The sequence below is a fragment of the Carcharhinus amblyrhynchos genome, chromosome 8 (assembly GCF_965287045.1).
Source record: "Carcharhinus amblyrhynchos chromosome 8, sCarAmb.v2.hapA, whole genome shotgun sequence".
NCBI classification, from domain to species: domain Eukaryota; kingdom Metazoa; phylum Chordata; class Chondrichthyes; order Carcharhiniformes; family Carcharhinidae; genus Carcharhinus; species Carcharhinus amblyrhynchos.
In genome coordinates this window covers 112,290,956-112,318,593 of record NC_137331.1, presented here as the reverse complement: position 1 = coordinate 112,318,593, position 27,638 = coordinate 112,290,956, and the positions used below count along the sequence as shown (strand labels likewise).

Here is a 27,638-nt window from a genome sequence, read left to right as displayed (position 1 = left end):
AGCAACATGACTTGCCAATTTTTAAACTCAGTGCCCCGGCTGATGAAGGCAAGCATGCCATATACCTTCTCCACCTGCATTGCCACTTTCAGTGACCTGTGTACCTGTATACCCAGATCCCTCTGCCTATCAATACTCTTAAAGGTTCTGCCATTTACTGTATATTTCCTATCTGTATTAGACGTTCCAAAATGCATTACCTCATATTTGTCCAGATTAAACTCCATCTGCCATCTCTCTGCCCAAGGCTCTAATCTATCTATATCCTGCTGTATCCTCTGATGGTCCTAATCGCTATCTACAAATCCACCAACCATTGTGTCACCCACAAACTTATTAATCAATCCAGTTACATTGTCCTCCAAATCATTTATACATATTAAAAACTACAAAGGTTTCAGCACTGATCCCCGAGGAATGCCATTCATTCAGAAACACACCCTTCCACTGCTACCTTTGTCTTCTATGACTGAGCCAATTCTGTATCCACCTCGCCAGCTCACCTGATACCAAGCAACTTCACCTTTGTGAATCATTAGGTCTATCAGATTATGCATAGGCTGGGGACATCCAGAAAAACAGACCACCTCTGGCTCAAAATATCTTTTAAAAAAAAATCATTCATGAGATGCACACATCACAAGCAAAGCCAGCATTTTTATTGTCCATCCCCAGTTGTCGAGAAGGTGAGCAGCCACCTGTGTGGTACAGGTACTCCGACCCTCTGACCTTGAGGATAACACAATACTGAGTGAATGTTGCACAGTTCAAGGTGTTCTTTTTCAGAAAGCCCTGGCTATCTGCCTATGTGGATGTAAACAATCTCAGATTGCAGAAGGAGGCCATTCAGCCCATCGAGTCTGCATTGACTCTTACCCTGGCTTGCCCGATATCTACCTTGCTAATCCTCTTAATCTATTTACCCTGGGACATTAAGGGCAAATTTAGCATGGCTAATCCTTCTAACCTGCTCATCTTTGGAGTGTCAAAGGAAACCGGAGAACCCAAAGGAAATCGACGCAGACACGGGGAGAACATACAAACTCCACACAGTCAGACAAGGACACAATTGAACCCAGGTCCCTGGTGCTGTGAGGCGGCAGTGCGACCCTTATGGCACTACCTTACATCACAGCACCAACATCACAGTGGCTTCATTGCAGTGTTAATGTGAGCCTACATGTGATTAATAAATAAACTTCAAACTTCGTAAGCATGTGATTGAAAGTATCGAGTTTATAGATTGACTCTCCTTTTCAGCACTGATATACAATACTCACATTAATGGTCAGCTCAATGTTTCACCCTCCCACCAAATGTTTTGTCTGTCAGTACCTTATAACTGGGCTCAATTGGAATCAAGCAGGCTGCGTTGCTAAGATGTACACACACACTGTTAGTATTGGACAGCGATGATATTTCAGAATGGCCACCACCCATGCCACTCAGCGTATGAATCCATCCCTGTTCCTGGAGGAATTTTTTTTGAGGCTTCAAAGGTTGACTTTTGCAGCAATGTTGACAATTTTTCCAAGAACAGCAAGAGAATTACCCCTCAAGCAATATCACAAAGCCAATCTGTCTGGACATTGTCACTTTGCTGCTTGTGGGAGTTTGCTCTGTACATTTCCGTGACTGTGTTTCAAAAATCATCATTGGCACTTCCTCGAGTTGAAGATGATTTTCTCTCGTCGTTGGTTGGGTAGCAATGAGATTTCAGTATTGGTTGTGGGATTGTAGATGGCTCTTGAGTCCATTCTCAGCTTTGCAGCTTCTCCCACAGTGAGGACATCTCACTGCTGGCAGGTGGTTAACTCAAGCAGCTTCCATCTCTTTCTAACTCTCTTACCGTTTTCTCTCTCTCTCTCCATGGCTGTTCTTGTTGATCACTATTTTTGATGACGCATCATCATTTTGGCTACAGTTTGGATATCTGCTTCCTGGAAGCCTGAAGGTTGTCATTGAAATGTTTCCCTTTGTCCCCCCAGGGTCAGGCTTGCTGACAGAGCCACGAGCTGAGCAGCTGGTTGGGTAACCTTGAGTCGGACATTCTGACAACGGGACCCAGCCATCTCAGCTGGTGTGAGATGAATATGATCTCTACACTTGGCATGTCTGTGTCTTGGAGGGCTTCAGAAGTACTTCACTTTATTTATTAGTGTCACTAGTAGGCTTACATTAACACTGCAATGAAGTTACTATGAAAATCCCCTAGTTGCCACACTCCGATGCTTGTTCGGGTACACGAAGGGAGAATTTAGCACGTCCAATGCATCTAACCTGCGTGTCTTTCAGACTGTGGGAGGAAACCACAGCACTCGGAGGAAAGCATTTTGGGATATCATGCGGTCACCGAAGGTGCTCTCTAAGTGCAAATCTTTCTTTCTTTCACACAGCTATCAGGTAGGGAGTTTGTGAATTTTGACCCAGCGCTGATGAAAGACCTGCTTTATGTTTTCAAGTCACGATGGCGCATGACTCGGAAGGAATTTTCAGGTGGTCGTGTGCTCAGTAAAGACACTGCTAGTCCATAGATGTGCAGGTTAGGTGGATTGGCTATTAAAATTGGCCATTCGCATCAGGGGGATTAGCAGGGTAAATGTGTGGGGATATGGGAATAGAGCCTGGGTGTGATTATGGTCAGTACAGACTCAACAGGCCAAATGGCCTCTTTTTTTACTGTAGGCATATAAGATAATGAAGGGGATGGATAGGGTAGAGGTAGAGAGATTCTTCCCGCATAGAAAGGACAGCAGGACTAGAGGGCACAGCCTCAAGATAAAGGGGGGTGCAGTTTAGAACGGAATTGAGGCGGAACTTCTTTACTCAAAGGGTGGTGAATCTCTGGAATTCTCTGCCCGTTGAAGTGGTGGAGGCTACCTCGCTAAATATATTTAAGTCACGGGTAGATAGGTTTCTGATAGACGGGGGAATTAAGGGTTATGGGGAGAAAGCGGGAAAGTGGAACTGAGCCACGACAGATCAGCCATGATCTTATTGAATGGCGGGGCAGGCTCGAAGGGCTAGATGGCCTACTCCTGCTCCTATTTCTTATGTTATGTTCAGGGATTCTATGGAAATTCCAGGTTTAACATCAGGTTTATCTTTCCTGCCATTTTTTTTGTTAGCTTCCTTCAAACCTTTGAAAACAATTAGAAAAGCTCATTGCTGGCAGAGTATCCAGATTTATATTTACACTCGGCTGATTTTAATGCATTTCAGCTGCCACAGTCACTGTGGCCATTTACCACACTGTTGACCCATCTCACGCATGGAAACAGAAGCAATGAAAGATGGATGCTTCAGAGCTCCCTCTGTTTATATTCCAAAGGTTCTAGATAGCTGCCAGCTCAGCTAGCTTCCCAATATCAGCTTGCAGATGTGACTAGACAAAACACTTCTGTACTTCATCCCAATTGTTTGCAAACTCATCTGTCTTTCCAATAGGTCGTCATCTCCATTCTTTCAGCAGAAATTTTTAAAGGCGTTTTGGTCTGCTGAATCTAATGCAATCTTTCTCCCTGAGGATTGGTACTTTACCAACAATCACCTGGTGCGTACACACTTTTGGTCAAAGGATGGAAGCTTGGTCAATTACTCCATCAAAATCAATCAATCCCAGTCCAACCATTCCAAATGGACAGGCTGATGAATACCACATGCACTATATCCACATCCAGACACTTATCAAGTTTGTCTCACGTTACGTAGAAATATAGAAACTTAGAAGATAAGAGCAGGAGGAGGCTATTTGGCCTTTGAGCCTGCTCTGCCATTCATTATGGATCCTGGCTAATCATCCAACTTAATTGTCTAATCCTGCTTCTGCCTATAGCCTTTGATCCCATCCGTGTGGACAGTGGCCCCAATCCATTATGAGCAAACTCAAACCGTGTGTTAAAGTTAATTTATTAGTCACAAGTAAGGCTTACATTAACACTGCAACGAAGTTACTGTGAAACTCCCCCATTCACCACACTCCAGCGTCTGTTCAGGTCAATGCACCTAAATAATACATCTTTCAGACTGTGGGAGGAAACCAGAGCACCCAAAGGAAACCCATGCAGATACGGGACGAACATGCAAACTCCACAAAGACAATACCCCAAGCTGGGAATCGAACCTGGGTCCCTGGCGCTGGTGAAGCAGCAATGCTAATCACTGTGCCACCATGCCAGCCATACCTGACTTCATCCAAACTGTGCCACAGTACGCTGGAGTTGATACAACTAAAATTTTTTTAAAAATTGACAATCGGCTCCAGAATGAATTTGCTGTTAAATTGACTCTGACTGAAATTTAACCATGTCTAGTCAATGATACTCTGGCCATCCAGGGGAGGTTGAGACTCGTTGGAGCAGCTGTTTTTTTTCCCCCCGTAAATCTAGAAACCTATCAAGGAGAATATTGTTGCTTCTTTATGGCATTTTTAACCACATTGGAAAGATCTTTTATATTTATAAACAGTATGGTCCCCTGATTTTCCAAAGGACAATCAGTAGAAACTTCAAAGAAGAAATGACATCTAGCCATTAACCACTTCTCCCAATCCTCCGCCAAAGTTACAATGGGAGATCTGTGAGAAAATCTCCACGGACATTACAGGCGCGCACGATTAGAATCCCTACAGTGAAGGAGGAGGCCATTTGGCCCACCAACTCTCTGACAGAACACCCCACCCAGGCCCTTTCCCTATAATCCCACATACTTATCCCACTAATTCCCCTAACCTACAAATCTTGAGACACTAAGTTACAATTTAGCATGGCCAATCCACCTAACCAGCACGTCTTTCAGGCTCAGGGAGGAAACCAGAGCACCCAGAGGCGGGAATGTGCAAACTCTACACAGACACCCAAGGCTGGAATTGAACCGGCTCCCTCGAGCTGTGAGACAGCAGCGCTAACCACTGTGCCACCCAATACCACAAGTACTATGATTAAGATGGAATATAAAATGTGATATCTACTCATCTGTACATTATTGAAATTTTGCACAGGACACACACTTCCTCTCCATTAACATTACTTCCCTTTCTCATGAATTTTGGTTTCATTTATGAATCTATATTTACCGTTTATAACTAGTAACATTCCCCAGTCAATTTTGTCTTGTCATCCGATACAATCACAAACTTTGCCACTAGATGTCACCACGCAAAGAGCTTCTGAAGTCTGTACACAATATTGCCACTTTAAATCCAAAAATATGTGCATTTCCATCAACTAATCGGATTGTACCACAAGTATTAGTGAATGGTTATGCTATTCCAGAATATTTGATGACCATTATTGTTGCTTTAACACAATAGCTTCACAGTTTCAGTACTTCCAACTCAATGGCTGTTTTAAATTTTACTTTCTAAAATTATGCTAAAATTTCATGAGACTACACTTGCAATATAGCTTGCAATTCTGGTCATATTATTATACTGTAAAGGGTGCAGAGAAAATTTATAAGTGCAATATCAGAAATGCATGGGTATACATATTTAATAAATATGTATAAGGAAAGGATGAACAGAATGAGTCTCTTTTCTCTTGAGAAACAAAAAGTGGAATGCTGCATTAGATCAAAAGATCAGTGAGATCTGGACGATTCTTAAATTTACAATAAAATCGACCACGGAACATTTTTTCCCCATTAAGAATAGGGACAAGCTTGTTGAATCGGAGAAGCTAAGCAATTCCATGCACTGCAGCAGCGCAGCGACTGTTAGGTAGCGGGACGGTGAGAATATGGATCTATGGCATGCTGCGCCGAACATCCATTTTTTTTGTACAAAAGCTGTGCTATTGACGTGCATGGCCTCAAAGTACCTACCAGTTATTTAAACATAATGATTACTTAAACATGATCCTCTGTGGGATTTAATCCCTACTGCACAGATGGCCATTCAGCCCTTTGAGTGTGCACCAACTCTCCGACAAAGCATCCCACTCAGGCCCCCATCTCTGTCACATTTACCCCAGTAATCCTCCTAACCTATACATTTTTGGACACTAAGGGACAATTTAGCAACGCCAATCCACCTAACCTAACTTCGTTGCATAGTTTGCATGCACATCAGCTGGACAGAGCAGAGGTTCAGTCAAGGTGTTTCAGGTAACAACCCAAGCAGACATCAGTGTACCAAATCAATTACCAATACGCGAATAAAGATCCTCCACCTAGTTAAGTAGTAGCTGGACATTGAAATACTGTATATAATATTATGATCAGTATACAGCCATGTTGCCATGAGTAAATGGCAGTCCACAGTGGCAGCAATTCTGTAAGAGGAAACACGGGATGGGAACAGTGGCTCTGTGGAGGTAGTTGCTAAATTTTACACCCATGGCTGCTGCCCCATTGAGAAACCTCCCAGGGCTTTGAGGGCTGCTATCGCACTGGATTTTTCCATTCTTTAGTCAGTTTGGAAACAGATCAAGCTCTCTCTCTATTCAAGCTGTATCCCTAGCCTGTTCAAATTAGAAGGGGGGGAGGTGGTGGGGCAGGAATCAAAAAAAAATCCAGTGCCAGCACATTAGGCCAACTCAACCCCATCATCAGAAACTGGCACCCAGAACAACACAGGCAGGTTAGCTTCGTACTAATGATTGAACACTGCAGAAGAGTGTACAAAATGAACACAAAAGAAATTTATGTTTAAAAAGGAGATTGAAGATTTTCAACTGCCTTATCCTGGATGTAAGGCAACGTTGGTGCGGACTTTTCCAGTGTATTTGTTACAAAGGTGCACTGCATTTCATTTGGCTTGGAATAGAGTGCTTGGTTTATTTAGCAGGACACCCCAGCCACAACAAACACCTGGGCAAGTTCAAAATAGAAAGTGAGACCTCACATGACCAATAGATGGCAGTGTAACATAGTTCTAGCTCAGGTACATATAAACTGCAGCAACATTTCTTGCTTTAAAGATAGCTGGGCAAACCGTGAAATAAATTCCAAACAAGGATATTTCTCCAATCTGAGGATACCATTCTTTGGGAAATGGTGGCACACCTTGGAACAGCCATCCAGGATGTTTTTCACTCCCTAGCAGTCCTGTCAAGACAGCTTGTCTTGGATTTTGGTGCCAGACAGAAGCTTAAAGCTCCCAACGAGGACTCCAGCAGTTTATTTTACAACCAGCCTGAGTAAGAGCATGGGCAGTGTGGAAAATGGATCTGACACTATCAGTTTCCACCTATGTGGGTGGCTTAAAACAAAAAGGGTTTTACTGCAAAGTTTTTATTTGTGTTACAAACAGGCTTACATTAACATTGCAATGAAGTTACTGTGAAAATCTTCTAGTTGCCACACTCCAGCACCTGTTCAGGCACACTGAAGGAGAATTTAGCGTGGCCAATGCACCTAACCAGCGCATCTTTCAGACTGGGGAAAGAAACAGTCCAAAGATGTGCGGGTTAGGTTGATTTGCCACGCTAAATTGACCTTAGTGTCAGGGGGATTAATAAGGTAAGTATGTAGAGTTATGGAAATAGGGCTTGGGTTGGATTGTGGTTGGTGTAGACCTGATGGGCTGAATGGCCTCCTTTTGCACTGTAGGGATTCTAGATTCTGTGAAACTGAAGCACCTGGAGGAAATCCATGCAGACATGGGGAGAACATGCAGACTCCGCACAGACAGTGACCCAAGCCAAGAATCGAACCTGGGTCCCCAGCGCTGTGAGGCAGCAATGCTAACCACTGTGCCACCGAGGCCCACAGTGGAGATGAGGCCAAGAGAGATCAGCAATGATCATATTGAACGGTAGGGAAGGCTTGAGCAGGTGAACTGCCTACTCCTGCTTCAAGTTCTTATGGTTGATGTACCCACATCCACGGTGATTCTGTCAATGCAACTGAGCCACAAAATAGGAAATCCAAGCCTCAGGAGCAGAAACCATCATTTTAACTGAAATGTACTCCAAGCTCAATGATTTTAAGAAAACATTTCTTCAACAAAATCAAATCATTTTCATAATATTCCAGGTCTGAACTTTTAACTTATTGAAGCTTCAGGTTACCAAGTAATTCACTGCCAGATCAGGGAAAAGGCAGCTAAAGGTCTCTCAACTAACAATATTTCTGCTCCATCCACAGCAAAGAATGAAACCTGATCCTGCCCAAAGCGACTGGCTTAATGCATCGGATTGGATCTATTTTCCCTTGTTTGATCTAAAAGTTTGATTTTGTGACAAGCTTCACAATTTTTAACTGCCATCAAACACTAGTGATTGTGTTTCCTTCTTCAAATCACTTCTGGTGTTCGTGCAGGTTGGCGCCTGACATTAAGAAAGAATTCATTCTGTGAAATACTTTGAGACAGTTGGGGAATGATAAAGGAAATTACAAATGCAGGCATTCGGTCCTGATCGCTAAAACCTGGCAGCGACTGTGAGTTGGCAATCTGCTCCTTCAATTCCTCCTTCTAAGAACTGACCTGAGCTCCCTCCACACATGATAGCCTGAATTTTCAGGACAATGAGCGGTCGATACCTGTCAACTGGAGAGTCATTGGGGAACGCACCCCCTCCAACGCCTGCAGGCCCACTGCCAAATCAGACTCAAACAGAGGTTGACTGGCAATAGGCGGGACCTCCATCTGCACTTGGACAGAAGTCCCACCTTGAAGATCTGTTGGCCAACCAGATTGTCTGGATGAGCTGGAGAGCTGTCAGCCATAGTGCTGCAGTGGCTGGAAGAGGTACTTCAGCTTTTCTCTTGTTAAAACCCACAACCCCTAACATAGCTAGGACATTACAACACTATAAATGCAGCTTTACTGTGACGTATATTACGGTTTTACAAGAGCCACCAATAAAGTTTATTTATTAGTCACAAATAGGCTTACACTATTCACACTGCAATGAAGTTACTGTGAAAATCCCCTAGTCGCCACACTCTTGTTCGAATTCACTGAGGGAGAATTTAGCACAGCCAACGCATCTAACCTGCACATCTTTGGTTTGTGGGAAGAAACCAGAGCAACCGGAGAAATCCCACACAGACATGGGGAGATGTGCAAACTCCACACAGACAGTGACCCAAGGCCAGAATTGAACCCAGGTCCTTGGTGCTGCGAGGCAGCAGTGCTAACCACTGTGCTGCCCTAGAAAGACAGTAAAGAAAAGAGAGAACATGGGGAGGCCAAAGACCATCTCAGGATGGTCACCATGTCCTGTGGGGACTACAGTGATCTGTATCTCTTGCCTCTCATCCTTACAGCTGGAATTTAATAACCTCACAGTACATTTTAAATCCATTGTGATGTGTTCCTCATCTCTTAGGGAAAAATTTTCAATTTTCGCAAAACACAAAGTCCTCATTTAAACCCACACTCTTCATATCTGATGACATTCATTATCTTTCTTCTAAAATTCTAAGCCTTAGCAGCAGCTCTGGCAGGGACCGAAGATTCCTTTTCAACTTTCATTTTCAGAGTGCATAAACAATTAACCTTCAAAATGTCCATCTCAAAATGTTCAACTGAGATTGTTTGTGAAGACTTTTGATCATTCGTATCTTGGAACTTTCTGCAGGCAGCAGGTAGGAACAGCATGGCAGCACAGTAGTCAGCACTGCTGCCTCACAGCGCCAGGGACCCGGGTTCAATTCCTGGCTTGGGTCACTGTGTGTGTGGAGTTTGCACATTCTCCCCGTGTCTGCTTGGGGATGCTCTGGTTTTCCCCCCACACTCCCAAAGATGTGCTGGTTTGGTGTATTGGCCATGTTAAATTCTCCCTCAGTGTACCCAAACAGGCACCAGAGTGTGGCGACTAGAGGATTTTCACAGTAATCTCACTGTAATGTGAATGTAAGCCAACTTGTGACTAATAAATAAACTTTATGCTGCAATATTCCAAATATTTTTCCCACCAGCAGAATTAAAGGTCATGTTTTTGCTTAGTGTACAAGCCTGCAATTCAATTGCTAATATCTGTGACTTTTGATTAGCGAGTCTTCTGCCACCAAAAGCAATTTCTCCATATTTATCTAATCAACATCCACTAGTTAGAACACCTCTGCTCTTATCTTCCTCTGCCCAAAGACCACCATCTCAGCTTCTCTCATCTGCCCACTTAACTGCAGTTCTGCTGCCAATATAAATCTAGCTCTTCATAATTTTGAAAATATGACAGGACAGACACACAAGTGCAATGTAGCAAGTAAAGGCATTCTTCTGAGCATTACGATGCTAATACTGTGCTATTACCATGCTTGACTCGAAACTGAGGAGCAACAGGAGACTCCCAGGAGGAAATACTTGAGCGATGTTCCCAAAGCATCCCTGAAGAGGTTAAGCATTCCTACTGGGAGTTCCTAGCTTGTGACCAAACAAAATGGAGAAGGCTCATTTGGAAAGGCACCAAACACAATAAGAGGCTGTATTGGGAATGTGCAGAGGCACAATGCTCCAAACAACTTATCTACCCAACCCTTCCAGCACCATACTGTCCCACATATGACAGTCTTCAGATTGGACTTATCAGCCAGCTCAGACACCATTGGATAGGAGTGGAAGCAAGACATCCTAGATCCCAACTGTTAGTGGTGTGTGTGTGTGTGTGTGCGTGTGCATGGGGGGGGGGGGGACATTGGCAATCAAGAGGTCATCTGACCTCTCTTTTCCTGATGCAGAAAGTTCTCGTAAACAAACAACATTTACCAATTCCACTGCAGCAGATACCTCCAATAAATGACCAATATTATTCTGTAGTTTTGGTCCCAGTGTTTTCTACGTCAGAACCTGTGAACCTGTGGGTGGTTCCATTCGATATTCAGCAATACAGAGTCCAATTGGATTTACTGTAGCGATATTATGTTCCCCATCTCCTCTGAGGAAACTTAGTCAAAGCTGGGCTATAGTTCCTATGGTATCACTTACCATTGAGTAATTTTGTATCTCAGCTACATATCTAATGTATGAGCTTTAACAGTTAATACTGGCGGTTATTTTACTGACGGTGACATCTGGTAACCTCATTATGGAAAGGAGGTCATTGCATTAGAGAGGATACGTGAAGAGATTTACATGGACGCTGCCCGGACTGAATGATCGCAGACTGGAGGCAAGATCAATTAGGTTGGGATTGTTCCCAGTGGAACAGAGGAGGCTGAGGGAAGAATTGATTGAGGTGTGCAAAATTGTGAGGGATCTGAATTAGGAGGGCCTATTTATTTCAGCAAAGAGGTCATTGATGAGGGAGTACAGATTTAAAGTAATTGGCAGAATGATTAGAGTGGGGAGGGATGAGGAAAAATATTTTCAGCCAAGGGGCTGAGCGGGAACTCACTGCCTGAAAGGGTGGGGAGGCAGAAAACCTCAACTCGTTTAAGAAGTGTTCCAATGTGCACCTCAAGTGCTGTAACCTGCAGGGATACAGATCTAATGCTGCAACGTGGGATTAGGCTGAGTGGCTCACTTTTTAACCAGTGCAGACACGAAGGGACAAGTGACCTCTTTCTGTGCACGGAACTTACTGTGATTATACATCACAGCCAGGGCTGACTCTGTCCTCAATCAATTACAAATTTATAGCAACCTGGAATGGAGACCCTTTCTCCCTTCCTCACCCACATGGGTCAGAACCATCTCAGTGCCTTAAATACCATCTCAGTTGGGAACAGTTAGTTCAGTTGGGATCTATCGTGGATTTTTTTCCTCCATTCATCCACGGGACATGGGTGTCACTGGTTGACCAACATTTATTGCCCATCTCTGGTGGCCCGAGGACAGTTAAGAGTCAATGAACTTGCTATGGCTCTGGAGTCACATATAGGCCAGACCAGGTAAGGATGGTAGATTTCCTTCCCTAAACCTGATGGGTTTTTCCAACAATCGACAATGGTTCCACGTTTATCCGTAGAACCTTAATTTCAGATATCTTTTATCGAATTTAAATTCCACCATCTGCTGTGGTGGGATTTGAACCCAGCTCCCCAGAACATCAGCCGAGTTTCTGGATTAGCAGTCTAGTGATAATACCACTATCTCCCAATTGGAGAAGGAACAAGGCAACTCCTTTTCAACGTGGCAGGAATATGCAATGAGTTCATAACTCATTTCTCCAAAAACAGAGGAGCCTGAGGAGATCTGCCCCCGAGTGTGTCTGCGGTTTCATTGTCTGTTATACATATCTCTTTTTCTACCTTACTGTGTCTCAATGGGTTTAGTTGTGTTTAGAGGAGAGATTTCAGTGTTGCAAAATGACCCAATTGATTTTGATTTTCTTTGCAGTCAGTGACCATACTCAGCACCAGCCACTCAGCTGGCAGCTTGGTGCATCTATCTATCCACAACCCAACCTCCAGAGCTCTCTCCAACTCAACACGCGTGACTTTTCAATTTCCTGCACCATCTGGATTCTTGAGTTCAGCAAAGGTTAATCACTTTCAGACCCACTGGGATTCTGCAGCAAGAAAAGTGTTGAAATACCAAATTCTACCGCATGCAACAGTTGCTAGTTAAAGGGAAACTTTGCTCCAGTGATTCATAACATGGAATTCACGACCACCAAATGTAGTTGCAGCCAGAATGCTGACTGATTTCAAGAAGAAATTAGATATAGCTCTTGGAGCTAAAGGGATCAAGGGATATGGAGGTCAGGGGGAGTGGGGGATTAGGATGTTGAATTTGATGATCAGCCATGATCAAGATGAATGACGGAACAGGCTCAAAGGGCCAAATGGCCTTCTCCTGCTTCTAGTTTCTATGTTTCTATTTCACAATTTGTACTGCTGAAATTGCAATGCAAGTTCCTCTGTTCCTGTGTCACTTTATGTCAAATTCCTCCACCAGCTGACTAAATATAACTGAATCTGGTGGGGAGTGGAGGATGTAAAAGGGCACAGAAAGAGGAAGTCCTCTTCTTCAATCTGATCATGCACAATGTACATCTGCATGGATCCCAGCCTCCCTAACTTTAGATTTCAATGCTAAATATAAACAAATGTCCTGATTGAGGGAAATGAATGCAAAGAACGGAACATGTTCCTATCTCTTAAAGCCTGGTAGCAGTATGCAATGACGTGGAGATGCCGGCATTGTACTGGGGTAAGCACAGTAAGAAATCTCACAACACAGGTTAAAATCCAACAGGCTTATTATCCACAAGCTTTCAGAGCGCTGCTTCTTCATCAGCTGAGTAGGAGTTGTGTTTTCAAACAGGGCATATAAAGACACAAACTCAATTTACAAAATAATGATTGGAAAGTGAGGTAATTTGATTTGACTTAAATTAAACTTGATTTACAGGTAATCAAGTCTTAAAGGTACAGACAATGTGAGTGGACAGAGCATTAAGCACAGGTTGAAGAGATGTGTATTGTCTCCAGCCAGGACAGTTAGTGAGATTTTGCAAGCCCAGGCAAGTCATGGGGGTTACAGATAGTGTGACGGATAGCGTTCTCCAAGGCGGCCTTCACGACACATGACTACGCAGAGTCACTGAGCAGAGACTGATAGCCAAGTTCTGCTCATGAGGATGGCCTCAACCGGGATCTTGGGTTCATGTCACACTATCTGTAACCCCCATGACTTGCCTGGGCTTGCAAAATCGCACTAACTGTCTCGGCTGGAGACAATACACATCTCTCTAACCTGTGCTTAACCCTCTCTCCACTCACATTGTCTGTACCTTTAAGACGTGATTACCTGTAAAGACTCGCATTCCAACCATTATTTTGTAAATTGAGTTTGTGTCTTTATATCCCCTGTTTGTGAATAGAATTCCCACTCACCTGACGAAGGGGCAGCGCTCCGAAAGCTTGTGGCTTGTGCTACCAAATAAACCTGTTGGACTTTAACCTGGTATTGAGAGACTTCTTAGCAGCATGCAAGGCAGAGAATACTTCTTTTATTCATTGGTGGGATATGGACATCGCTGGCTGGGCCAGCATTTATTGCCCATCTCTATTTGCCCTTTAACTGAATGGCTTGTTAGGCCATTTCAGAGGGCAGTGAAGAGATAACCACATTGTTGTGACTCAGGAGTCACATGGAGGCCAGACCAGGTAAGGAAGGCAGATTTCCTCTCCTAAAGGGCATTTGTGAAGCAGATGGGTTTTTCCGAAAACCAACAATGGTTTCATGGCCATCAGTAGATTCTTAATTCCAGATACTTTTTATTGAATTCAAATTCTACTATCTGCCACAACAGGATTCGAACCCGGGTCCCCAGAACATTAGTTGAGCTTCTGGATTAATAGTCCAGCGATAATACCACTAGGCTGTCACCTCCCCTTAGTGGTAAGTTGGCACTTCTCAAATTGTCTCCTTATTACAATTGTTCTAGATTGCTAATATTAACTTTCCTAAATTCCTCTTTCGAAACTTTAAAGATGTTATTCTCCCAACAACCCTGCTGCATTGAAATTAAAAATCAAATTCATTCCTTCCAAGGACCTCAGAATTTCTTTCTCCTACATTCTTCTTTTTAAGTTTATTTATTAGTGTCACAAATAGACTTACATTAACACTGCAGTGAAGTGACTGTGAAAATCCCCTACTTGCCACACTCTGGGTACATGGAGGGAGAATTCAGCATGGCCAATGCACCTAACCAGCACATCTTTTGGACTGTGGGAGGAAACCGGAGCACGCAGAGGACACCCACGCAGACACAGGGAGAACGTGCAAACTCCACAGTCACCCGAGCCGGGATTTGAACCTGGGTCCCCGGCGCTGTGAGGCAGCAGAGCCACCATGCCACCCTTCTTAAGATTCCAGGTTGGCATCACCTGTCCACTGTCATGGTTCACCTTATATTCTTTTTAAATAATGTCCTCTTGGATTCTCAACAGTTTAATCTGCAGAGCCTAGTGATCAGACAGCATTCCCCATGATAACCATTAACGGCTGATCCAATTTTCGAAGAGTAAGTATTACTTACTGATTCTTTCAAAGAGCTCTTCAACGTTAATGGCATTCTTCGCACTTGTTTCAACAAAGATCGCGTTGATGAACTTAACGTATTCCTGGGCATCCTTTACTGTAACCTCTCTGGAACAGCAAACAAAGGTTGATTAGTCAAACCCGGATCAGTCAGGGATAGGGAGATTACAAAAAATATCTTCAGCTGTTTGAGGTTTGTGCATGCAGACATGGTTCATCCAATTAGCAGCAATGCATCATAAAATTCCAATATTTTCTAGTGAGCTATTATTCATTCACATATATTGGGCGGGATTTTCCACACCCACCTGCCTCCAGGATCATCCAGTCTACAGAAAGTCAATGGATTTTTGGCTGGGCCTTGGAGTCTCTCAAAGTGGTGACTCTCCAGCCTTTTTCTTTAACAATGATGAGCAACAGACGATTTTTGTATCAACATTATATTAAATAGTATAATCTAACAGTGTAAACTATTCATAGCATCAATAATCTGCTATCAATCTGATGAAAGGATTGACGTATGAGGAGAGATGTATGGGGCCAGGGCAGCATAGTAGTTAGCACTGCTGCTTCACAGAGCCAGGGACCTGGGTTCGATTCCCGGCTCCGGTCACTGTCTGTGTGGAGTTTGCATGTTCTCCCCATGTCTGCGTGAGTTTCCTCCAGTTTCTTCCCACATTCTGAAAGATGTGCTGGTTAGGCGCATCGAGCCAGACAGGTGCCGGACTAGGGGAATTTCACATAACTTCATTGTGGTGTTGAGGTAAGCCACACTGGCAGCTAAATAAATAAACTTGAACTTTAGACAGGTGGGCTTATATTCGCTGGAGTTCAGGAGGAGGAGAGGGGATCTGATTGAGGTAGACAAGACAATAAAAGGAATCGGAAAGATAAATGTAGACCAAATGTTTCCTTTTGTGGAGCAACCTAGAACAAGAGGTCACAGGTATAGGTTGAGAGGTGGTGGATTTAAAACTGAAATGAGGAGGAACTACTTCTTGCAGAGGGTGATGAATCTGTGGAACTCGCTGCCCCATAGCGCAGTGGTTAAATGGTTTCAAGAAGGAGATAGATATATTTCTGACAAAACAAAAAAGGGCTAAGGAGATATGGGGAACAGGTGGGGAGGTGGATTTGAGACCAGGGAGAGATCAGCCTTGATCTGATTGAGCCTACTCTGCAATTCAAAGGGCTGAATTTGTCTACTCCTGCTCCCAATTCCTACGTTTCTAACGTGGATACGCTGCATTGCAACACGGTTTTGAGGGAAGTGGCAAAAGCCTTTAATATGGACGCAATCCTTGCTTCCTAAGAGGGCAGAGATGATCTGCTGCTTCTGTACAAAGCAACCTAGATTATATTGTGCAGATACCAACCTCATATCAGCAAGGTCACATTTGTTGCCAGCAATTGCGACCACAATATTTTCAGGCCCATGTTCTTTTAATTCCTTTACCCATTTCTTCAAAGTGTAGAAGGATTCCTGAGTGGAAACACACAGTGAACACAATCACAGCTCCAAGTAAAACAAGCATTTTTTTTCCCCCTCGCAGTACAAGAGTTTAACCTTAGTGACAAATCTATTTTTTTCTATTCAAGTGCCCGTCAGTGTTTTATTTCCTCTTTCAGTTTTCTTTTACCATGTGTCATCTCAAAGTGAGGCAGTGCTGTTGATATTTCCAGCAATGAATGCTTACCCATGCAATCATTCATCCTTCAGATTACTGTAAGCAACATGCTTCTTTTTAAAACAAATAATTCTGGAATTTTTACAAGTGTCATCTTTCCAAAACTTGGCTAAATGGCTACGTTGGCTCGTCATCAGCAATCCTCCACGACCGCTGAACAATCGGTCTTCATGCGGAGAATGAATCACCTCTTTAATCCCCAGCATTTCCCTTCAGTTCAAACTTTTCACCATAGCGGCTTCACATCTGGAGCTGACACATTCCCAGACGGCGACAGACAGTCCTTTGATGGCACGGTGGTCCTGATCTGACAGTGCACCCGGCTGCCTGGAGCTGTGCTTTCGCATCAGCGCGACCTCAGGAATGTTGCATGTGAACGTTAAGGCAAAAATATTCTCTTAGCCCCCCTGCAGAGTGCATCAGAAATGGAAACTGTAAAGACTGCTGTTAGACGTTTTGGGTTCACTTGTTCCTGTAAATACTTTCACGGGATGCTGAGTAATAGTTTTTCCAACAGGCCTGTCTGAGAATTATCTGGGGAATTGTTTTTTTAAAATCAGGCTTTACTGCTCGTCGAATTGAACCTTTAACTGTGCGCAAGAAATGCATTTCAAAACACATTTAAAAATCCTTCTTTTCAAGAATGCCTTCCAGACCTAGCTTCCTCCACTTTCCCTTTTCACCCAGGTTCAATACCCACCATTTCTTCCTTACATTTACTTTTCGGCACTGAGGTATTTTAAAGCCTTCTGGATCGAGTTTAGACCATGAACTTTGTCCTCCATTTTGATCCATTTATTTGCCATGTGCCAGTCTCTGTACCTTGCTTTTGCTTCTAGAGCTGTACTCTGCCAAAAAAAACTTATTCTGCTTACAACACTTTACTTCCTTACTCCCACCGTTAATGCTCCCTTTGCCTTTTGTTCCATGACATCTTTGTAATTTTAGTTTCTCCCACCCTCTAAACTTATGGTATGGCTTCTGCTCTGCCCAAGACTAAGAAATTACAAGGGGGTCATGAACGAAGCCCAGTCCATCATGCAAACCAGCCTCCCATCCGTTGACTCTGTCTACACTTCCTGTTGCCTTGGCAAAGCAGCCAGCATAACTAAAGACCCTACGCCCCCCTTGACATCCTCTCTGTCAGGAAGACAATACAAAAGTCTGAGGACATGTAAGAACCAACTCAAGAACAGCTTCTTTCCTGCTACCATCAGACTTTTGAACGGACCTACCTCACACTGAGTTGATCTTTCTCTACACCCTAGCTATGACGGTAACACAACATTTGCACTCTCTCATTTCCTTCTCTTTGAGCAGTATATTTTGTCTGTATAAAGTGCACAATACTTTTCACTATAGCCTCACATAAGCAACAATAATAAATCAAATCAAATATTCCGACCATCCCCACACCTTTCTACTTCCCTCCAGGAAGAACCTTCAAAAGTTAAGTCTTCACAAATGCTACCAGACCTGCTGAGTTTTTCCAGCACTTTGTTGGAATGTCAGTAATACAGACAATGGAGTGAACACACACTAATGTACAATGCAGATGAGGCCCCATGGTGTAACCTTGTAAAATTGGCGCCACTCTGTATTTTAAGGAAATGCCATTTTTATCTCAGGTTTGGCATTTCTTTATTTTCTTCAAGGATGGTGACCACGATCGATTACTTTCTGCTCCTTTTCTGATACCAATTTACAGGAGCGGTCTAAGATGAATTACTTCAGCTCAGACCCTGGATCGAACTGGTGCGGTCTGCGCAGCTCAAACTCTCAGCCGAATTACTGCACTTAGTAACTGAGTGTTCGGGGAGCTGTGGGATTACTCACTGCATCTTGGTCGACACGCCTGCATTTCATGGAAACCTTGCGTCTCTTACACCCCATTAGGAGGTAGCAGAGACAGCAGATAGCCTGAAATATTGTACAAGTAGCCAGAAGAACAATCAATGCAAATGGATGAATATTGACTGCAGTCTGTTGGAAGTTCTCCAGTGCGGGTCTGTAAGGTTACATGAGAACCATTCTCCATTCATTTGCATTTACTGATGACTTGCAGTCAGTAATGTGATCATTTCAAGAAGGTCCTTTATGATTTGAGAAAAATGTATTTGTTGTGAATTGATTTGGAATGAGTAATGGCTCTAAAGTTACCCACGGAAACATCAGACTGGGACGACCAGAGCCTCCGAATGTTCAGAAACTGAAAGGTAAAATTTTACAGTGCAGAGTACTGTTAATATTCTTCTCTGTACCGACAACAGTTGAAAATAAGTTCCAAAGTTTGCCTCCTCGACCTGCACAGCAGCAGCTGCAGTACAGCGGCAGAGCAAATGGAACTTAACCCTGAAAGGTGTGAGGTGATGCATTTTGGAGGGACCCACAAGATTCAGTTACAAGTGGTGTACCTCAAGGATCTGTTTTGGGGCCACTGCTGTTTGTCATTTTTACAAATGACCTAGATGAGGGTGTAGAAGGATGGATTAGTAAATTTGCTGACGACACCAAAGTTGGAGGAGTTGTAGACAGTGAGGATGGATGTTACAGTTTGCAGAGGGACAGATAAGCTGCAGAGCTGGGCCGAGAGGTGGCAAATGGAGTTTAATACGGAAAAGTGTGAGGTGATTCACTTTGGTAAGAGTAACAGGAGTACAGAATATAGGGCTAATGGAAGGACTCTTAGTAGTGTTGACAAGCAGAGAGATCTCGGTGTACATGTGCATAGCTCCCTGAAAGTTGGCACCCAGGTTGAAAAGGTTGTTAAGAAGGCGTACGGTGTGTTAGCTTTTATTGGTAGAGGGATTGAATTTCGGAGCCGTGAGGTCATGTTGCAACCGTACAAAACTCTGGGGCGGCCGCACTTGGAGTATCAGTTCTGGTTGCCACATTATAAGAAAGATGTGGAGGCATTGGAAAGGGTGCAGAGGAGGTTTACCAGGATGTTGCCTGGTATGGTGGGAAGGTCTTATGAGGAAAGGCTGAGGGACTTGAGGTTATTTTCATTAGAGAGAAGGAGGTTACGAGGTGACCTGATTGAGGCATACAAGATGATCAAAGGATTGGATAGGGTGGACAGTGAGAGCCTTTTACCTCGGATGGTGATGGCTAACATGAGGGGACATAGCTTTAAATTAAGGGGTGGTAATTATAGGACGGATGTCAGAGGTAGGTTCTTTACTCAGAGGGTAGTAAGGTTGTGGAATGCCCTGCCTGCAGCAGTTGTGGACTCGCCAACTTTAAGGGCGTTCAAATGGTCAGTGGATAAGCATATGGATAACATTGGTTCCACTGGTCGGTGCAACATCGAGGGCCGAAGGGCCTGTACTGCGCTGTAATGTTCTATGAATACACAATTAACAAAAAGATCCAAGGAAGTACAGAGGATCAGAGGGATCTTGGGGTCCATAGGTCCCTGAAAGCCACAAAAGAGATAGATAAGGTGGTTAAGAAGGCATATGGGATACTTCCCTTTATTAGCTGAGGCACAGAATATATGAGCATAGAGGTTATGATGAATAAAGGCAAAATGGTGGAATCTGAAACAATGGTGAGGGGAGAGATGGAATCCAAGGTGTACAAAATTATGAGGGACATAGATACGGTAGATAGGAAGAAAATTTTCCCTTAAGTTAGATCAGGGATCAATAAACAAGAGGATAGATTTAAGGCAAATAGCAGGAGATTTAGAGAGAATTTGAGGGAAAACATTTTCACCCAGAGGGGGGTGGGAACCTGGAACTCACTGCCTGAAAGAGTTGTCAAGGTAAAGACCCTCACAACATTTAAGCAACATTTGCGTCCAAGTTACAGACCAAGTGCTGGAGCGTGGAATTTGAATAGATAGGTGCTTGATGGGCCAAAGGGCCTCTTTCTGTCTGTAACATTACTTCAAGGATATCTCAGACACATTCAGCCTTGTTATTGTTACAGGATTAATGGCTGATCTATCAGTGCGTTAGTGATTCAGGTACATGGGGTGAAGGTTGCAATGTGACAATGTCACTGAACTTATAACGCAGAGGCTCAGGTTAATGCTCTGGGGACACAGGTTCAAATCCTACCGTGTCAGATAATGACATTTATAAGAACATAAGAACATAAGAAATAGGAGCAGGAGTAGGCCATCTAGCCCTTCGAGCCTGCCCCGCCATTCAATAAGATCATGGCTGATCTGTCGTGGCTCAGTTCCACTTTCCCGCCCTCTCCCCATAACCCTTAATCCCTTCTCTTATCAAAAACCCATCAACCCGCTTCTTAAAAATACTTAGCGAGGCAGCCTCCACCACTTCAACGGGCAGAGAATTCCAGAGATTCACCACCCTTTGAGTGAAGAAGTTCCTCCTCAACTCCGTTCTAAACCGCCTCCCCTTTATCTTGAGGCTGTGCCCCCTAGTCCTACTGTCTTTTTTGAGCGGGAAGAGTCTCTCCACCTCTATCCTATCCATCCCATTCATCATCTTATACGTCTCAATGAGATCTCCCCTCATTCTTCTAAACTCTAACGAGTACAAGCCTAGTTTATTCAGCCTCTCCTCATAGCTCAATCCCCTCAACTCCGGTATCAGCCTAGTAAACCTCCTCTGCACTCCCTCCAGGGCCAAAATATCCTTGCGCAGGTGCGGCGCCCAAAACTGCACACAGTACTCCAGCTGCGGCCTCACCAATGCCCTATACAGCTGCAGCAAGACCTCCCTACTTTTATATTCAATCCCCCTCGCTATGAAGGCCAATTTACAATCAATTTTGGATTTACAACGAAATTTAGGAATTGAAAGTGAGTCTCAATAATTACAACAATGAAAACCATCTTCAATTGTTGTAAAAACCCATCTGGTTCCCTCTAGGGAAGGAAATCTGGTGTCCTTATCCATAGGCGTGGCCTACATGTGACTTTAGATTCAAAACTTACCAATTGCAGGAAGACTGTCTCCTTCCAGCATGTTCCACATTAAAGAGCCTCAATACAATTATCATTTCTATTTTAAGTAAAGATAGCCTTTCAAAACCTCCTTATATAAGTTCTTCCTGTGTACCAGTTACCTCCTCTCTCTCCTCAGCATAGATACATTATCTTCCTTTGCAAAGACAGATGAATTTGTTTAATAGAATCAAAGGAAAGAACCCCTACAGTGCAGGAAGAAGCCATTCGGCCCATCGAGTCTGCATCAACAACAATCCTACCCAGGCCCTATCCCCGTAACCCCAAATATTTGCCCTGTTAATCCCTCTAACCTACACATCTCAGGACACAAAGGGGCAATTTAGCAGGCCCAATGCACCTAACCTGCACATCTCTGGACTCCGCTATTTCTCTTGCCTCCACGTACAAGTCCACTTTTTTATCCCCAATTGGCCACACTCTTCCTTTTACCATCCTGTTTGGATTTATATGCTTGTAGAAAACCTTGGGATTTATTTTGTTAGCTGCCAGTCTCTTCTCCTGCTCCTGCTTTGCTTTTATTAGTTTTTTCACTTCCCCTCTGGTCCATTCAGCCTGATTCTCCATCAAATTTTCTACCTCAGATCTGTCATATGCACATTTCTTCCTTTTCACCTTCATTTCTCTCATTATTCAGGGTACTCTGGATTTATTTATCCTATCTTTCTCCTTCAAGGAAATAAATCTCAACATTTCCTGCAATACATTTTCTTGGAAGGTGAATCATTGTTTAGCCATTGCCCTTTCTGCCAACATTTGATTCCAACTCATTTACTCTCTCATCCCATCAAAGTTGGCTTCCCCTGAATTAATTATCCCTGCTCTGTACTGTTCTTTGTCCTTTTCCCTGGTCAACATAAGCTTTATGATATAATGGTTACTGTCTCCTTAAAGCTGCCTCATTGACATTTGATCCACTTGGGCCAACTCATTCCCCAGAACCCAGGTCCAGCATTGTCTGCCCTTTCATTGGATTAGAAACATACTGCTGTAGAAAATAATCTGGAAAACACTCCAGGAGCTCTCGCCCCTTTAGTCCCTTTGCCCTATTCCTGTTCCACTCTGGATAATTGAAGCCTCCCATTACAATTACTCTAGAATTCTTGTACCTCTCTGGAATTTCTTTACGAATTTGTTTCTCAACATTCCTTCCACTAGTTGGTGGTCTATATATTACTACACTGATCAATGTTATTGCACCTTTCTCCTTCTTTATCTCTAGCCAGAGAGATTCTGTTCTTGGCCACTCTGGCACATTCTCTCTCTCCAGTACTACAATGCTATCTCTAATCAACATTGCCACTTCCCTCCACTTTTTCCTCATTGTTACCAGCAATAAGCCTTGCCAAACAGAGAGAAGACAAGCATTATAAAAGTGTCTGCAATTTGCATAAAAATTAAAAGTTTCCCTTATACAATTAATTGAATGCAGTTTGATTTGCACACTTTCAGTTAAAACTATCAGGAAGAAAAGTACTACAGGTATTGAAGTGTCTGGGAGTCAGGTTCCACCATTTCGAACTCTCAGCCAGTGAAAACCTCCAGGTGTCTTCTCCAGTTGAGTACCAGTTATACTCAAAGTATTATGTCATTGCCCACTCTATACTCGATTTGCAAAACCTTCACAATCGCTCCAATTCTCCACACAAATAAAACCCAGGGAATGTTGCCAAAAGCAGAACTGATATGAGCTTACACATAGAACATAGAACATAACAGCGCAGAACAGGCCCTTCGGCCCACGATGTTGCGCCGACCAGTTTAAAAAAAAACAATGACCCACTAATCTAAACCAATCCCTTTTCGTCCATAAACCTATCCACGGATCTCTTAAACGCCCCCAAACTAGGCGCATTTACAACCGCAGCAGGCAAGGCATTCCAATCCCTCACCACCCACGTGGACAAGATGCTCTTTCAGAGAGTTATTGCAAACTCGATGGGCTAAATCGCCTCTGCAGGGATTCCCTGGATCATAGCGATTTACAGCATGGAAACAGGCCCTTTGGCCAAACTTGTCCATGCCACCTTTTTTGTTTAAATTGCCCTCATTTGGCCCATATCCTTCAGTACCCATTTTACTCAAGTAACTGTCTAAATGCTTTTTAAAAGACAAATTTGTACCCGGTTCTACTACCACCTCTGGCAGCTTGTTCCAGACACCACCCTGTGAGAAAAAATTGCCCCTTTGGACACCTCTCACCTTAAACCTATGCCCTCTAGTTTTAGACTCCCCTACCTTTGAAAAAAAATGACTTTCTCGCTGATCTGTGCCCCTCATTATTTTATAGACCTCTATAAGATCACCCCTCAGCCTTCTACGCTCCAGAGAAAAAAGTCTCCTTCTATCAAGTCTCTCCTTATAACTCAAACTATCAAATCCCAGTGGTATCCCAGTAAATCTTTTCTGCACTCTTTCTGGTTTAATAATATCCTTTCTATAATAGGGAGATCAGAACTGTTCACAAAATTCCAAGTGTAGCCTTACCAATGTCTTGTACAACTTCAAAAAGATGCCCCAACTCCTGTATTCAATATTCTGACCAATGAAACCAAGCATGCTGAATGCCTTCTTCACCACTGTCCACCTGTGACTCCACTTTCAAGGAGCTATGAACACGTACCCCGAGATCTCTTTGTTCTGTAACTCTCCCCAACACCCTGCCATTAACTGAGTAAGTCCTGCTCTGGTTCAGTCTACCAAAATGCATCACCTCGCATTTATCTCAATTAAACTCCATCTGCCATTCATCAGCCCACTGGCCCAATTGATCAAGATCCCGTTGCAATTGGAGACAGGCTTCTTCTCTGTCCACTATGCCACCAATCTTGGTGTCATCTGCAAACTTACTAACCATGTCCCCTATATTCTCACCCAAATCATTAATATAAATAACAAATAACAGTGGGCCCAGCACTGATCCCTGAGGCACACTGCTGATCACAGAACTCCAGTTTGAAAAACAACCCTCCACAACCACTCTCTGACTTCTTTCGTCAAGCCAATTTTGTATCCATTTAGATACCTTACCCTGGATCCCGTGAGATTTAACCTTATGCTACAACCTACCATGCAACACCTTATCAAAGGCTTTGTTAAAGTCCACGTAGACAACATCAACTGCACTGCCCTCAACTACCTTTGTTACCCATTCAAAAAACTCAATCAAGTTTGTGAGACATGATTTTTCACTCACAAAGCTATGCTGACTGTCCCTAATCAGTCCTTGCGTCTCTAAATGCCTGTAAATCCTGTCTCTCAAGATACCTTCCAACAACTTACACTCCACTGATGTGAGGCTCACTGTTCTGTAGTTCTCAGGCTTTTCCCTGCAGCCCTTTTTAAACAAAGGCACATTTGCCACTGTCCAATCTTCAGACATCTCACCTCTGACTATTGATGATTCAAATATCATTCACTCCAGGTGAAGACAAAGGAAACACTTTGAAGACATTCTGAAGAGCTCCTTGAAGTGCAGCAGCATTGACATTAATGACAGGGAGGGACTTGCTCATAATCGTTTAAACTGGGGCCACCATGTCTATCAGGCTGCGTCGCACTGTTACTCCCAACATCTTAATGATGAGGCAAAGCAGCAGCAGAGAAGAGCAAGCAAGTCCTGCAGTCTGGACCCCACAGGCTCATGGGGCTTCCTGCCCACGGATTCAAAGATTTTCAGAGAGAATCGGTCTATTCAGTCACATAACGACCCATGGAGAAACACTCAGTGCTGAATGGACATCCAATCAGGGGGAGTACTCAGGATGGCTACGTGCTATCCTATACCTATTCTCGCAGGAAGAACACATGGTAAAACGATGCTTCTCCATACATCTGCTATGAATTGAGAGAAAATTGTAACTCAATTGCACACGCTCTTCAATAATAACTCACAAGATTAAAGTTTGTAGCTCTCATGCATAAACGACCTTATGCTACAGATGGAATTCCTGCCATTTCTCATACAAACATCAATGTGTAACAGAGGAATGAGACTGTACAGTAACTTTACCTCGTTTGTAATATCGTAAACTATAACAGCTGCGGCAGATCCACGGTAATACATCGGAGCCAGCGAGTGGAACTAATAGGAACAAAAGACAAAACAAATTAAATAAAATGATGCATCCATTTTCAAAATAAATTCTTAGTTATTTTAGAACAGAGGCCCTTCGGCCCATTAGCTAGTATGCAGACAATTATTAAAAATCACACAACTTTTAACAGCTCTTTAACTTGTTTATTTCTTCAGTTGAATTTTATTTATTAGTTTCACAAGTAGGCTTGTATCAACACTGCAAAGTTGCTGCAAAACTCCTCTCGTCGCCACACTCTAGCACCTATCCGGTACATTGAGGAGGAATCTAGCATAACCAATGCACCTAACCAGCACGTCTTTCCAGGAAACCAGAGCACCTGGAGGAGACCCATGCAGCCAAGGGAAGAAGGTGCAAACTCCGCAGAAATAGTGACCCAAGCGGGAGATCAAACCCAGGTCTCTGGCGCCGTGAGGCAGCAGTGCTAACCACCGTGCTGCATTGAGTTAAAACAAAATTGCATTTATATAGTGCCTTTCATGACCATAGTACCTCAAAAGTGCTTTAGAGCCAACCAATCACTTTTTAAGGCGCAGTTAATGTTGCAACGTAAGAAACACAGCAACTACCCTGCCCACCTTTCACAAACAACTGTTCGGATATGAACATTGACAGGGGCAATGGGGATAACTCCCTCGCTTTTCTTCCAAGAGGATAGTGGGATCTTTTACATTCACCTGAGAGGGTGAGCCAGGGCAGGGCAGGGGAGTTAGAGATGGGGCAGGGGGAGGGGGAGAAGCGGCTTTCCCGTTTAATTTCTCCAAAGTGTCAACCTTTATTTGTGTGCTCAAACCCCTTAGTGGGATCTGAATCCTGAACCTTGTTCGTCAAGGAGCGCGACCAGCAGCGTCCGAAGTGGGTCGCTTCTGCCAGTCATGGCTGGTGCTGTCAATTTTAAGGATGGTTCATTTTTAAGGAGTCTAACTTACCCTAGATGTGCTGGGACTTCATCATGCAATGGCAGAGTGACACTATTGCTAGACCAGTAATCCAGAAAGTCAATTTATGTTCTGGGGACCCAAGTTCAAATCCCACCACGGCAGATAGTGGAATTTGAATTCAATAAAAAGTATCTGGAATTAAGATGACCGCAAAACCATTGTTGGTTGTCAGGAAAACCCACCTGGTTCACCAAGTCCTTTAGGGAAGGAAATCTGCCACCCTTTTCTGTTCTGGCTTACATGTGACTCCAGAGCCACAGCAATGTGGTTGACTTTCAATTGCCCTCTAAATAAGGGCTACTAAGGATAGGGCAATAAATGCTGGCCAGCCAGTGACGCCCATGTCCCATGAATGAATTAAAAATAAATGCTCACACCATTTAGATGTATTAGAAGTCAATATTGACAGAATTAATCAGGGCAATGATCAGGGTCATAGATCGAAAAACCAGAGCCAGTAGAAAGGTGTTCCACCTTAGATTCCAGCTGGGAAAACGGCAGTGCCATTGAACTTGCCCACAGACTCACAAGAAAGAACAACTATTCCTGGGGCCTTTCACTCTGCCTGGAGACCATCGTGGATTGAGAGAAATCCCAGTTTCCTGCCCTAGGAATCTGCTGAATTGACAGCAAGGCTGCAGCAAGTTGTGTTTAGTACAGCGCTCAGCAAGTTATTCCACAACAGAAAAACTCTTCCAAGTGGATGAAATCATAAAACAGCAACTCCAGCCAAACGAAATCCCAGATAGACAGCGAGAGGACAAAAAAAAAATCAAGTTATGCATGATCACTACTGAAACAGATTTCCCCAATTCTCTCCTAAACAGTCCAACACTTCTTTTTTTAAATTGTCTAAACCTATGTGGCCATACATTTAAAAATCAGGTCAAAATTCCAACTGTTTTTTGGGGTCTTTTTTTGGCAGAGAGTCAAATGCCTCTGATATTTGAAAATCCATGTTGTGAAAGACATAAAATTTTACATTATTGAGATATGTCTTTCCATTAGGTATGAGTCTTTCTAAAAAAAACAGAACCCATAGAAAACATAATCACCACAAGATGACGGGGAATGCTGTGCTATTGC

General features: G+C 43.4%; 1 protein-coding gene across 1 annotated transcript in view; it reads right to left on the bottom strand.

Moving 5' to 3' along the window:
* The window catches only part of rab31 (RAB31, member RAS oncogene family), an 84,371-nt gene that overhangs the window by 7,180 nt on the left and 49,553 nt on the right, over positions 1 to 27,638 (bottom strand). The window contains exons 4-6 of the mRNA XM_080194663.1: positions 25,527 to 25,598; positions 16,258 to 16,364; positions 14,880 to 14,989 (exon numbers count right to left, since the gene is read on the bottom strand). Of these exons, the coding sequence (XP_080050789.1) occupies positions 14,880 to 14,989; positions 16,258 to 16,364; positions 25,527 to 25,598 (289 nt within the window). The remainder of the gene's footprint in view (positions 1 to 14,879; positions 14,990 to 16,257; positions 16,365 to 25,526; positions 25,599 to 27,638) is intronic.